Consider the following 14,793-nt stretch of genomic DNA (forward strand, 5'->3'; position numbering starts at 1 on the left):
TTAGGCTCTTACTCTTACGACTTTATTTAACCTTAGTTACCTCTTCAAAGGCTCTGTCTTCAAATACAGTCACATTGAGGGCTAGGGCTTCAACATAGGAATTTGAGACACACTTCAGGAGACATAATTCAGTCCTTACCACCACCAGTTCCTAGCTACCATAAAACAAAAATTTCCACCTCTTAATCACACATGGAAATAAATTCAATGTGAAGAGACTTCAATGGCAAAGTACACTGGAGAGGTAAAACAATTATATGGGTAATTTAGGAACAAACATAAGCAGTAAGAGGGGAAAGGGCCTGAATTGCCTAAATTCTTTCCTTGACCAATTTTACATTTGCTTTCTCCATGTGCTACAATTATAGAAACCTGATATTTTCTAGTCTTTGATGTACCCGCAGCATGAACTACTCTTCTGAAAATTAGATCACATTAGTTAGTGCTAGAGCCCAGCCCCATTTACAGGGCATCTGATCAAAGGTTAGACGTGGCAGTTCTACCAGTATGCCATTTGGCTTCAAAGACGTCCAGTTAAGTGGCTGTCCGTGTCCCAGTAGTTTAATCTGAAATTAAAAACATACACAGAAATGTCTTCACATGTATCTCTTTGACTCACCCACTTTATTGCGAAAGAGTGGCTGGTATTTCTTTAAAACACTGTAGACAAGAAACTCAGCTTTTGCTTTTATTTAGTGGTTCACAAGTTATTTTAACCTTTGGTCCAAATGAGTGCATACATGCGTCTTACTCCTACCTTCCTGTCAAGTAAAAGTGTCCAAGAGTTGGAAGAGAAGAACTGTAAAGGCTGAATAGTGTTAGAGTAGGGAAAACACTGAAGAGAGGACCAGGGAAAATGACTCTGGACCAATGTGCCCAATGTAAGACTTGCATAGTTCTTGCATAGAATGTCCCTTATCTAGGAAGCTACCCTTTCTCCCCAGGTTTTCCAGTAACTGATCAACAATACATAAGTCTGATCAATTACTACTGTAATTATTTTATATCCTTACTCTTATACTAAATGGGTTTAAATAGGTTTTCTACATGTCTATGGTTATTTTGAACGAGAAAACTTTGCCTATCATGTGGAACAACACAAAAACAAAACCCATGAACTTTTAAGATTATAGTATTAATGGGGCCAGACAAAATACAGATAAAAATAAAAAGATGATGTCATACCCAGGCCACTAAGCTGTAATTAAACATCAAATGTGAACTCCCATCTTCCTTTCTGCCAGATCAACCACAGTGTTAGAAATGAAATGTGGACAGGGTGCCTGGGTGGCTCAGTCAGTTAAGCGGCCAACTTCAGCTCAGGTCATGATCTCGCGGTCCGTGAGTTCGAGCCCCGCGTCGGGCTCTGTGCTGACAGCTCAGAGCCTGGAGCCTGTTTCGGATTCTGTGTCTCCCTCTCTCTGACCCTCCCCTGTTCATGCTCTGTCTCTCTCTGTCTCAAAAATAAAATAAACGTTAAAAAAAAAAAGAAATGAAATGTGGAAAGATGATACAAGGAGAAGCATACGGACAATCTACGTCCAAGGAAATTGTTTCTTAAGAACAAGCTATAAAATACGTCAAAATGAACTCAATGCCAGATCTGTTGCCTACAACTGTTAGATTAACTTCCTCCAGATTTTTTTAATGACCTTAAAATAGTACGACTACAACATCTTACTTTTATTCTGATGTATTCTGGGATGGGATGTCTGGGAAAGAACCTGAGTTTGCTTTACTCATTTATTTATTTATAAATTCCAGAATCATTTTGGATGCTTCCAGAACTTGAACAACATAAAATAACCGTAAAAAAGAATATCTATTTTACATTGATACGCATGGAGATAGCTGTATTTTAAGTTTAGTTTTCTGGGAAATGAAAGAAAATTTTCAAAGGTTTGGCCAAACATTGCCACTGATGAAGTTCATTTTAAAATTACAGGTATCCCCTACAGTCAGTGTTATGCCATTTCACTTTTATAAAAGGCCTAGAGTAGTACCTATTTTGTAACTGAAAGAAATCTAAAGAGGACTTTCACTTTTACAAAAAAAAAAAAGTGAAAAGTAAAAATAGCATTTAGTGTTTGTTTTGCAGAGAGCCGTTTTAGAGGCAGTGCACACCCCAACAGCAGCGAGTGGTAACTCCAAGTTCCTTCCTATACTCAGCATTTCAGCATCAAGCCGCCATAGCTTTGAACTGAGTCTGTGAGCATCTGTGCTTTGTCTCCATTCAATTTGTGCATCCGTTAGCAAGATGTGTTCTAAGGGATCAGAAGAGCTCTTCTAAGAGAGGTTATTGTGGGGGTCTAGGACTGTTCAAACAAATTTCCACATAAATTAATGGCAATTGCTTCTTTGCTTTACACCATTTCAGCTTATGAAAGATTTCATAGGAATGCTCTGCTTTCGGATGTAGTGGGAGAAAACCCATACTCTCATGAGGTATAAATGGAACATACATAGGCTCTCCTTGAAGTTAAAAGTTTCATTCTGTTTTTCCCTAGGATATGCTAGTTAGCAATTTAAAGACTTAATAAAGATAAAATCTCCTTACCTCTGTTGCCCCCAGGGTAGCGATGGGTTGGCCAAGAAACAGATGTCTTGATGTGGGCCATTTAAGATATATGGCGTAGACCAACTTTTGTTTAGGTTTGGATGTGTACCTGGTTAAAAGGAGGAAAAGAGCATAGTGGTATTCCTCATGTGTTAGGTTTGGGATTATTTTTACAGAGATACTTTCATGCAGTAAATATTTACCCATGTCTTCGTTAATAGAAGGAAAAAATAGCTCCATGGTAGAGTAAAAAGCACCCAAAGAGGGTTCCCAATTCCAGTGTGTCTTTGGGGGGCTGGAGAGGGGGTTCCTCACCCCCAACAAGCAATTCTCCAACACCAGCTGGGTGTCCTACAATTCAACTTAATTCTGACACTATCTACGTGGAGATGGTGTCAGATTCCACAGGTCAAGGATTCAGTCCTACAAGACTGCTTGCCTGCACCACTCAACTTCAGACACCAATCACAAGTCCAAGGTATCACCTGGTCTTCTAACCCACCAGCTATAGATGGGAGGTTCCAACAACCTTTTCCCTGGGTTCAATTAATTTTCTACAGCAGCTCACAAAACTCACACAAACATTTTACTTACTGGCATACCAGTCTATTATAACAGGATAAAACTCAGGAACAGCCGAAGGGAAGAGACGCATAGGGCAAGGTATGGGGAAAGGGCATGGAGCTTCCATGAACTTTCCAGGCACACCCCTCTCCCAACAACGCTGAAGCTCTCCAAACCCCATGCTTTTGGGTTTTATGGAGGCTTCATTACATGGTTATGATTGATTAAATCACTAGTCATTGGTGACTGATTCAACCTTCAGCCTCTCTCCTCCTGGAGGGAGGGACTGAAAGTCTCCAGGCAACCAGCCTCACCCTTGGTGAAGTGGAAAAGTCACCTCATTAACATAACAAAAAACATCTGTATAGTTCTCATCACTCAGGAGATTCCAAGAGTTTAAGGAGTTCTGTGCCAGAAATGGAGACAATACCAAATATATACTTGTTATCATAAATCATAATATCATAGCACCTCCCTCCCCCACTTCCCCTATACCAAAAAGAACAGAGACTTCTCTTTTTTTTTTTTTTAACGTTTATTTATTTTTGAGACAGAGAGAGACAGAGCATGAACGGGGGAGGGGCAGAGAGAGAAGGAGACACAGAATCGGAAGCAGACTCCAGGCTCTGAGCCATCAGCCCAGAGCCAGACGCGGGGCTCAAACTCACGGACCGCGAGATCGTGACCTGAGCTGAAGTCGGATGCTTAATCGACTGAGCCACCCAGGCGCCCCAGAGACTTTTCTAATATTACTCTTCATCAGACTGTTCCCATGGAGTTGGAAATAGGAGGGAATTATGAGCAAAGAAGGTAAGACGCAGGAGTAAATGGCTTTCCACCTGCTGATTCAAATCTTCATACTCCCTCATCAAAAAGTCTGTATGTGTCAATGCTGGGCCAAGTACTGACGCTGGTGTTAGGGATACAACAGAAAGCAAAACACTTAATTCTTATTCTTATGGAACTTAGACTAGAGTGACGAAGACTCCATTCAACAATCACACAAATAATGTCAAAGTGTGAGTTTTGATAAGCACAATGAAAGAACAGTAAATTGAAAGGTTATAACAAAGGGACCTCTTAGATTAGACCATCAGCGGGGTGCCTGTGTGGCTCGGTCAGTAATGCCTCCAACTCTTGACTTCAGCTCTGTAAGAAATAAGCCCACTGACCGAATCAAAGGACGGGCACAGAGACTCTGAGCACAGTGAAGCGAGGCTCTAATCAACATTCTTGCAAGAGCGGGTGTCTGATGGACAGGCACACCCGGAGCAGTTAGAGCAGGCAATTTATCTCCTAGAGTGAAGCCCCTCCCCTGATTCCTCATTTGGCTGAGTACTACAGAGGTTACAGCCTTACCCGGAAGTCAGCTATGCCCACGTAAGGCAAAAACTAGTCTTTTTGTACAAACGTACATTCCTTGAGGTGACGCAGAGACTTCAGTTCTTTGGCACATGCCCATTACAAAACCCGTGAAGACTAAGCCCGCGAAATGGCAAGGGGAAGAAGAATCAGGAAGTGAAGTGAAGTTTGGGACTCCATTGGGGGGGTACATATTTCCAATAGGTTGTAAACCTATTGGTAACTCTATAGCACAGCTTTTATTTGGTATTTCTCAAAACAAATCATTTCATTTACTTCTCATAGGCTCAGGCCATGACCTCACAGTGGTTTTGTAGGTTTGAGCCTTACATTGGGCTCCGTCCGTGCTAACAGCGCAGAGCCTGCTTGGAATTCTCTCCCTCTCTCTCTCTGCGCCCTCCCTCACTCGCACTCTATCTTTCTCTCTCAAAATAAATATTTTAAAAAAATGTTTTAAATTAAAAAAAGATTAGACCATGAGCAGAAGCCTAAGAAAATGACATTTCATCTGAGACTTAGAGGATGAATGAGAAAAAAGGAGAAAAGGTAAGAGTAAGCTCTACACAAAACAGAACTCACTCATTCTTAGTTTTTCAACGTTTATTGAAATCTTAAAATGCTAATCACTGTTTTAGAGCTGGAGACGCAGCATTGAACACAGTCCCTGTCCTTATGGAGCTTATGTGGTAGTGGAAAAAATTAGAATAAGCACGTGATGATTAAGTCCTATGGGGAAAACTGAAGCCAGGTGAGGACAGAGCATGCAAGGTTGGCAAGGAGGGATGTGGTTGTTATTTTAAATCTAATAGTCCACCTTTGAGGAGGTGGCATTGAGGAGACCTGAAGAATGTGAGGAAGAGCATGTTGAGTATCCAGAGGAAGAGAGAACAGCAAGCAGGAGTATGCTTGGCCTGCTGACATGGCAACAAGAAGGGCAGGAGAGAAAGTGAGGGAAAGCATGATGGCGGATAAGATCAGAGACAGCAAGGAGCCAGTTTTTATAGGACCTTAGAAGCCTCTACAAGATCTGGCTCGTTCTCTGAGACCGGAAGCCATTGGAGGAATTTGAGCGTAGTAGTGACATAACCTGGCTTTATTATTTCAAAGGTTTTGTGGCAGAAAGATGAAAGGGGCAAGGATGGATGTAAACAGATCAGTCAAAGAAGCTTATAATCCAGGGGAGACACAATAGAGACTAAAAGAATGAGACATGGTCAGATTCTAGATATACTTCAAAGAGAAAAATGATACTTGCTGACGGATTGGCCGTGAAATATAAAAGGAGAGTTGAAGACTCCCAAGATTTTTGGCCTCACAACCACCTAAAAGGATGAAGCTGTCATTAATTGAGTTTGTGTAGACTGCTTGGAGCTAGTTTAGAGCAAAATTTTAAAATTAGGACCTCAGTTTTAGACATAACAGGTTTAAGGTATTTATACTTCCAAGTGGAGATGTTGACCAGGAAAGCGAATGTAAGTCTGGAGCTCAAGAAAAGGTCGGCACTGAAGAGGTCATCGGTATGGCATCTAAGGCTGTGAAAATGGATGTGACTGCCTGGGGAATAAAGATAAAGAGGAGGAACAGAAGCCCAAGGACTAAGCCCCAGGCACTTCAGGGTATAATGGTTGGGAACTGGGGGTGGAATCAGCAAAAGACACTAGGAAGGAGCAGCCAACAAGCAGAGATGGCGTCAACAGAGTCACATGCTGCCATAAACTCAGAAAACGGACCACGAAGTCACTCTGGATTTGGTGAAGGACGGGTTATGGAGGGCTTGGATAACAGCGATTTTCTGAAGTGTGGGGGCGGAAGCCTGACCAGAGTGGGTGCAGGAGAAAACTGGAGCAAGATATTGAAGATAGCCAGTTTAAAAAAAAAACTTTTAACATGTTTTACTATCAAAGAAATGAGAGAAACAGGGAGGTGGCTGGAAATCTAAGGGTCAAAAGAGTACTTTTTTAGGATGAAAGAAATAACACGTTTGAATGCTGGCAGGAAGGGTCTAATAAAGAGGGAAAGTTGAAGATAAGGAGCAAAGGAGAGAACTGCTAGAAAAATATCCCCGAGTGGATAATTTGGGATGGGACCCAGGACACAAGGGTTGACCTTAAAGCCAAAAGAAAAATAATCTGGTATTGTGTGTGTATGTGTGTCTGTGTATTTCTAGTCACATTTTAGCTATCCATGGGCAGGCATGGAATGAGCAGAGCTAAATTTAACCAGAGTTGAGTTTTTAATCAAAGTCAAGTGAGTATGACAGAGAAACAGTGTATGTCATGGAGTGACAAGCCACAGAATCTGACCTGGATAAGGAAAAGGGCTGAGGAACAGAAAAAAAGTGAGGGGGTCACAGATTGGTATCATCAGTGGATTACAGATCCTTTCAGAAGCCGAAGTGCTATGTGGAGTGAGCTGAAATTTAAAAGGTGGTTGGGAGTGGCTCAGTCGGTTGAGCGTTGGACTTCGGCTCAGGTCATGATCTCACAGTCTGTGAGTTCGAGCCCCGTGTCGGGCTCTGTGCTGACAGCTCAGAGCCTGGAGCCTGCTTCGGATTCTATGTCTCCCTCTCTCTCTGCCCCTCCCCCACTCATGCTCTGTCTCAAAAATAAATAAAAACATTAAAAAAAATTTGTTTTAAAAAGGTGTTTGGGAGACAGCATAATGCTTCAAACTGAGATCATGGAATAAGTGCAATTATTGGTAATACAGGATCTAAGGCATGACCCCGAAAGGAGGTAGCAAAGGTAGAACACACAAGATGCTCAGAAGAGAGAGTACAAAAACTCAGGGGGTGGCAAATTTTTAAAAATGTGAATATAGGTATTCAAATCACTAAGAGTGATGTTAAGAGTAGTTCTGGGGACAGTGATCACGAGCTAGGGCTGAAATCCTGAAGGATTCTAAGGACCTGGGAGTCTACAGATGACTGGGGCAAGGACAGCAGCGTGCCTCGTAGGCTGAAGAACTCCTGCTGTGAGGGGGGAGCAGGGCCACATGGGGTTTGGGGTTGGTGCGGTCAGCAGGAGCCAGACAAGGGGGCTTCACGGACCTTATTAAATATTTTGGCTGTTATTTTTATTTATTGAGATAAAATTTCATGGAATAATAGTTGATGATTGTGAAATCCATGACCAGACCCCCTTGTCAAATATATGCCCAGATGCAAATCCCAAAACCAGATTTAAACTAGTCTCTGTAAAATGAAGGACTGGTACTGGGTTCCAACTATGGCTTCTCCCGCACATTCTAAAATTCTACAATGAGTTGCTTCTATCTAGATTGCTTTACTTTATTTTCTTCGATGAGTTGACAATTAGTTTTAAGTCATAAGTAAAGTCAAAGAAGATTTAGTCTAATTTTTGGTTTATACTTGATCAGGTTGTATTCACCTGGTGACAACAACGGGTGAATTTTTAGAGCTTCCCTATACTACTCTTATTTATATGCGTTAAGACCCAACATCAGGAACCATCATATTTGCAGAATGTGATTCAGATACTCATTGGCATGTGGTACCTTCCAACGTGCAGACATAAGCAAAGCTTTTAAAGAAGATTCTAGTTAAGAGAAAAATAAGCAAGTTAAAATAATTAAATTTTTTTTTTTCAGTTTGTTTATTTGAGAGAGACAGAGGCAGCATGAGTGCGGAAGGGACAGAGAGAGGACAGAGAGAAAAATCCCAAGCAGGCTCCCCGTGGACAGCACAGAGCCTGATGCGGGCTCGAACTCATGAAACCGCGAGATCATGACCTGTGCCAAAACCAAGAGTCAGACGCTGAACTGACTGAGCCACCCAGGTGCCTCTAAAATAATTAATTATAAAGAAACTTCAGGTTTAGGGGCACCTGGGTGGCTCGGTCGGTTAGTCATCTGACTTCAGCCCAGGTCATGATCTCACACTTCGTGAGTTGGAGGCCCACATCGGGTAGCGGGCTATCAACACAGTGCCTGCTTCGGATCCTCTGTCTCCCTCTCTCTTTGCCCCTCCCCTGCTCGTGCTCTCTCTTCCTCAAAAATAAGTAAACATTTTTTTAAAAACTTAAAAAAAAACTTCAGGTTTAGATTTATTAGAATAATATGAACATATTATCAGTTTTTTATCAATTAAAATAATGCTGTTATTTGGGCTGATTTTAAATTTTTTTGGCACCTCTTCCTTGCTAATTTCATACGATGGAACATCTGCAGAAATAAGAATTAAATGACTAAATCAAAGTCTTCCTTTCGGATTAACCACTCAGCATCTTTCATTTTTCTGAATGGCTTATGATTTTTATAAGAGCTGACTATTTTTCACTAAAATTTGCCCACTCTTAGGAAGTTTCTAGATAGGATTTAAGCTTGACTGGATAAACAATAAGTGTTCAAACACATGCTGATTTCTTCTAGAGTAAATAACTTGGAAAGTGCTTTGTATAACAGGCATGCATCCAATTTCCTTTTAATCCTACTTTTCTCTTTGTATCTCAGAAATTTTAAATGCTTTCCCCCATCAAATAGTACTTGGTAACAAGAATAACTTACCACACGTCTGGGGTGACGTCACTCTGGGACCTCCAAGGGTAGGTTTCATAAATAGCTTCTCCATTGACTTTTAGCCAGGTCCCCATTTGCCTCAGTCGCTCCTCAAAAATTACAGGAATTGTGCCATCATATGTGGGCCCAATATTCATCAAAAGATTTCCTCCACATGAAACTGTCTCTACAAGTTCCTAAAAAATTAAGAATAAAGTTCTTAGGGAGATGAAACGATTCCATTGCCAATGTGTTAATAATATGTTGTATTTGTGTGCTTACACACTCATATGTAACCACTGTCCAGAAGAACAAACACAGCAAATAGAATAATGTCCTGTGTTTACAGGCCCCTGAGCTCTACAAATTATACAAAGCAATCCTCACACATCCACACAATTGAGAATATTACCTTAATAGTCACCTAACATTTTACTGTACCTTCACTAGTTCTTCGATTGTAAGATAGTCACTGAGTCTGGCATCTCTCCTGTAACCCCAGGAAAACTTGTCTATTGTCATGCAATTTTCCCATTTATGAGGCAGAAGATGTCCTGGGTGGTAACGATCACTGCAGGTGTAATAGCCGCCATGCTTACAGATGGTACCGAATCCCCAACGGTCATTGGTGACGACTGTGTCCCGAACGGGGCTGAAATATAATTTTTTTTAATAAAAAATAAAACAGTTTACATGAAAGGAAATGTCCCTGAAAAGAAGTCTAACTGAAATCCACTCCTGAAAAATCATCATAGCATACTAGCATAATGCAAAGCCCATAGTTTTGAAGTCAGACCTGGGTTGGTTGCAATCCTGGCTCGGTCACTTTCTAAGCTCCCCGCCCCAGAGTCAGTGACCTAACTCCTCTGAATAATCTCCTCATCTGTTATTAGATCAGAAATAATTTATGTAGGGGTGCTGGGGTGGCTCAGTCAGTCAAGTGTCCGACTTTGGCTCAGATCATGGTCTGGCAGTTTGTGGGTTTGAGGCCCACATCAGCTCAGAGTCTGGAGCCTGCTTCAGATCCTGTGTCTCCCTCTCTCTCTACCCCTCCCCCACTCACGCTCTCTGTCTCTCAAAAGTGAATAAACGTTAAAAAAAAAATTTTAAAGAGAGAATTTATGTAAAACACCTAGTCCTATCCCAGTACCCAGCACATACAGCACTTAAAAGAGTACCACACTGTTATCTGAAGCTCCTTCTCCCATGTATTATGAATGATAGCCAGAATTGAGTTTACACTCAAAAAAAAATAAGAAAGGGGGGGGACTTCCGGGTGGCTCAGTTGGTTGAGCATCCGACTTTGGCTCAAGTCACCATCTCACGGCTCGTGGGAACGAGCCCTGCGTCGGGCTCTGTGCTGACAGCTCAGAGCCTGGAGCCTGCTTCAGATACTATCTCCCTCTCTCTGTTCCTCCCCAGTTCACACTCTCTCTCTCTCTCAAAAATAAACATTAAAAAAAATTTTTTAAAAACATTCTTCTCACCTATAACTGAATATAGCCTTTCTATTACAATTGTGCCTGATGTTGAAAATCTCTGGGAAGTTAACTTGCCATCACTGTGGCATGAAATAATATCCACCATGATATTATCATGATTTACAAATTGAAGTGGATGGTTCCCAGTCTTTCCCCTTGGACATACCTGGGCAGACTGCTGCCTTAAGTATCAAGAGCTCTCCAGAGTATCTGTATGCACACCCCTTGTGTGTCCAGGGAACACAAGTACAACACTCCCTGATTTCATACCACAACACCGAGTATTTTCTAGTTACAAATATAAATTTGGTCACAAGGTTCAAGCCTAACAGGAGCTCAGCCAGAACCCCCTGTTCTAATGGGGCAGTCTGGAACATGCTAAAAAGCAACAGGTGGTGCTGATGCGGGAAAAGAGGAGGCAGATAAGGGTGACAGTGACTGAGCAGCAAAGATATCAAAGGAGAAGATGAAAAGAAGCAATTAGAGGAATTGACAAGCACATAATCACAAACAGTGATGAACTGTTGTCTCAGAAGGGCAAAGGGGGGGGACCCACAAATTAACATCTTCAAAGTTCTTGATTCTGTGATTTTATCTTTTTTTTTCAGTGATTTCAAATTTTTAGTGGTTTTTAGTGATTTCAAAATCAGATTTGAGTTGTATTTGGCTCCTGATTTGTAAGTCTTGATTACTGACTGATTACTTTGAGTAAAAATTGATATATCTAGGGGCACCTGGATAGCTCAGTCAGTTAAGTATCTGACTTCGGCTTAGGTCATGATCTCATGGTTTGTGAGTTTGAGCCCCACATTGGGCTCTCTGCTGTCAGCACAGAGCCCACTTCAGATCCTCTGTCCCCCTCTCTCTGCCTCTCTCTTTCTCTCAAAAATAAACATTAAAAAGACCTGGGGCGCCTGGGTGGTTCAGTCAGTTAAGCATCCGACTTCAGCTCAGGTCACGATCTCGCGGTCCGTGAGTTCGAGCCCCGCGTCGGGCTCTGGGCTGATGGCTCACAGCCTGGAGCCTGCTTCTGATTCTGCGTCTCCCTCTCTCTCTGCCCCTCCCCCGTTCATGCTCTGTCTCTCTCTGTCTCAAAAATAAATAAAACGTCAAAAAAAATTAAAAAAAAAAAAAACCTGATATATCTAATAAGCATTATTTACAATGATTTCCCCCTGCCTCACACCATAGATAAGCCCAAAAGGGAATATTTCACAAAGCAAGGGAACACATTTATGAGGGACATTTTGGGTCACCATGGCGATCTAATAGCACATACACCTTTGGTTATACAGCCAGGCTAAGAAGACCGTGCTGTTCCAGTAGTCATCAGGGGCATCTCCATCACCATCCGACCACAGGACCTCCGGCTGATACTTGTTCACTAGCTCGTAGAGTTCTGGCAGCGTCTTAGAAACTGGAAATTGTTGCTGATGGAATGACCTGGACTTATCCTCAAGGAAGAGTGGATGAAACCATTCAAAGAGGGAATAGTACAGTCCAAAGCGAAGGTCAGTCCTGTTCCTAATAGCTGCCTCAAGCTCCTTGACAAGGTCCCTCTTGGGCCCCACATCCACCGCATTCCAGTTCCATGAATGCTTTGAGCCCCACAAGGTAAAGCCTGCACAATTATAGTAAGAGTCTTTGTAAGAATGTGAATCTGCTTTAGGACATTTCCACCTATACAAATACCAAAAGAGTGCATGTGACATACAAAAACTTCTACAACAACTGCTTTGTGGAACTTTTTTTCATGGCACATATTCTGCTTTTATATGAGAAACAAATGAGAATCTAAACCAGGTGGAACCAAGGTTTTTTTAAGTAACGTTCTGGGTACCCCTGAAGTCTCCATAATCTCATCTAGCTCCTATATTTTTCCTCTTAGAATATAAGCTTCTTGGGGTGGCTCAGTCGGGTAAGAGTCCATCTCTTGATTTCAGCTCGGGTCATGATCTCACAATTCGTAAGACTGAGCCCCACATCAGGATTCACATCTGGATTCCCTCTCTCCCTCTCTCTCTCTCTCTCTCACTCTCTCTACCTCTCCCCAACTCATGCTTGCTCTCTCTGTCTCAAAATAAATTAATTTTAAAAAAGCTTCTAAAACTGTTCACTCTTGTCAAAGGTGTTTGTGGTAAGCTTCAAAGCAGCAATATTTAAAGTCCTATTCAAAATGTTTCAAATCGACAGGCTCTAACACCAGACAGTACTGAAACCACATGGATCTTCATCACCACCTAAGCTCACATAAAGATCTTCCTGCCTAAGCAACCTCAGTGGGACTTTTTCCAAAAAGCAATGAAAACATCTGAAAATGGGAGTCCTAGAAAGTTTACAAATGTCGGCTTCAGTATCTGTCCTCACAGTATGATTAAAAGTATTTTGTTTTGCCCTGTGTAGCAGACAGACAGGGCTTTGCTGCCACATCAGAACAGGTATATTTTGGAACTTCCCATACAAGGTGCTATGTCTCTGCCAATGTGACTGGCTTCAAATGTGCGACAGGAATGTCTTGTTCAATGAGAAAGGATGCGTTAGATCAAGCAGAAGGGCTTACAGCTTTTCCTCAATACATTGCTGAAGATTACTTGATGGCCAAAGCCATAGCTGACCGAGGTTGGAAGTTTGCAAAGTCCACTCAGGTTGCAATGCAAAACTCTGGCTCTTACTCAATTTCCCAGTTTCAATCCAGAATGATCAGATGGACCAAACTGCAAACTAACGTGCTTCCTGCTACAGTAATTCGTGAGCCAATTTCGGAGTGTTTTGTTGCCAGTTTAATTATTGGATGGGCAGCCCACCATGTATTCAGATGGGATATTATGGTGTTTTCAAGTGTCAGTGCCTGGCATGGTTTACATCTGACTACATTCAACTCAGGGCTGTCCAGGGTGGCACACAGTGTTTTTCAAAACTCGATTATGCAGTAGCCTGGTTCATCTGTGAATCCATGACAATATACATTTTTTTTTTTTTTTTGTCGGCATTATGGGACCCTACTATAAGATGGAGAACTGATTGCTACAGATTGCACCGTAGAGGCACAGCAGAGGAGTTTCTAGATGTGTAACTATAGCTTTGTGACTGTACATAAAGGAAAAAAGAGAAGTATTATAAATTATGTTTATATAAATGCTTTGAAAGATCTAAAAAAGACGCTATTTTTGTTTTGTTTTTAAAACAAAATGTTTTAAAATAAAATGCACACTATGTAATTCTTTGTGCCATACGGCCTAGAGGGTTCCTAGACATCAGGAAATCAACAACATGTTCACAAGCAAATACACTTTCTAAATACCCACCTCCGTAGGAGAAACATCTATAGGAGAAAATCATTAAGCCACCTGAATGTGGCCAAAGGGAAAAGTATTCTAAGATAATTACAGATTTTTGGTTTTGGTTCTTCCCTCTTATTTCCCTCCCCACCCCTGTGGAAAATACTGAGGCATAATTTCTTATGCCAAGGCAAAAATGGTCATAGCAAAGGCAATCATCAAATGAATTAACATGTGGTTGCGACAGTAACAATTTGTTGACGCTTCCTTGATCTTTTGGATACTGGAATGGTAATGGGTGGAAACTATCCTATTAATGTAAGACCACTGTGACGGATAATTTTATGTGTCAACTTGACTGGACCACAGGGTCATGACCTGAGACAAAATCAAGAGTTGTACACTTAGCAGACTGAGCCACACAGGTACCCTGAGATTAACATCTAAATAGGTAGACTGATTTAAAAAATTAATTAAAAAAAAAAAAATAGGGGCGCCCTCATGGCTCAGTCATTTGAGTGTCTAACTTCAGCTCAGGTCATGATTTCATGGTTCATGGGTTCAAATCCTACGTCCAGCTCTGTGCTGACAGCTCAGAGCCTGGAGCCTGCTTTGGATTCTGTGTCTCCCTCTCTCTCTGCCCCTGCCCTGATTGCATTCTCTCTCTCTCTCTCTCTCTCTCTCAAAATAAAATAAAATATTAATAAAAAATGTAAATAGATAGACTGAGTAAAGCAGATTGCTCTCCCCAGTGTGGGTGGGCCTCAGCCAATCCATTAAAGACCTAAACAGAATAAGAGGCTAGGTAAGAATTCCCTCTCAGCCTGTCTGAGCTCACACCTTCTCCTGCCTTTGGACTCAGACTACAACTATACCACCGGCTCTCCTGGGTCCAGACTTTTCAGCCTCCGTAACTAGAGGAGCCAGTTTCTTCTAACAAATCTCTTTTTATATATCAGACTTCCAATTGGTTCTGTTTCTCTGAAGAACCTTGACTCATACACCGTGTTTCCTTTCAGGTGTTCTTCCACCATCT

The 14,793-nt window shown here is 41.7% G+C and overlaps 2 protein-coding genes across 2 annotated transcripts in view; one reads left to right on the plus strand and one right to left on the minus strand.

Annotated features, from left to right (window-relative positions):
• The window catches only part of FUCA2 (alpha-L-fucosidase 2), a 19,441-nt gene continuing 4,648 nt past the window's right edge, over positions 1-14,793 (minus strand). The window contains exons 3-7 of the mRNA XM_042987247.1: positions 11,761-12,100; positions 9,440-9,650; positions 9,008-9,195; positions 2,558-2,666; positions 1-566 (exon numbers count right to left, since the gene is read on the minus strand). Of these exons, the coding sequence (XP_042843181.1) occupies positions 426-566; positions 2,558-2,666; positions 9,008-9,195; positions 9,440-9,650; positions 11,761-12,100 (989 nt within the window). The 3' untranslated portion in view covers positions 1-425. The remainder of the gene's footprint in view (positions 567-2,557; positions 2,667-9,007; positions 9,196-9,439; positions 9,651-11,760; positions 12,101-14,793) is intronic.
• LOC102955494 (ceramide glucosyltransferase-like) lies at positions 12,797-13,560 on the plus strand. The gene is given in 3 exon segments (XM_042985381.1): positions 12,797-12,802; positions 12,861-13,308; positions 13,311-13,560. Coding segments are annotated over 3 exon segments (696 nt in total). The 3' UTR covers positions 13,553-13,560.

The sequence above is a fragment of the Panthera tigris genome, chromosome B2, assembly GCF_018350195.1.
Source record: "Panthera tigris isolate Pti1 chromosome B2, P.tigris_Pti1_mat1.1, whole genome shotgun sequence".
Lineage (NCBI taxonomy): Eukaryota > Metazoa > Chordata > Mammalia > Carnivora > Felidae > Panthera > Panthera tigris.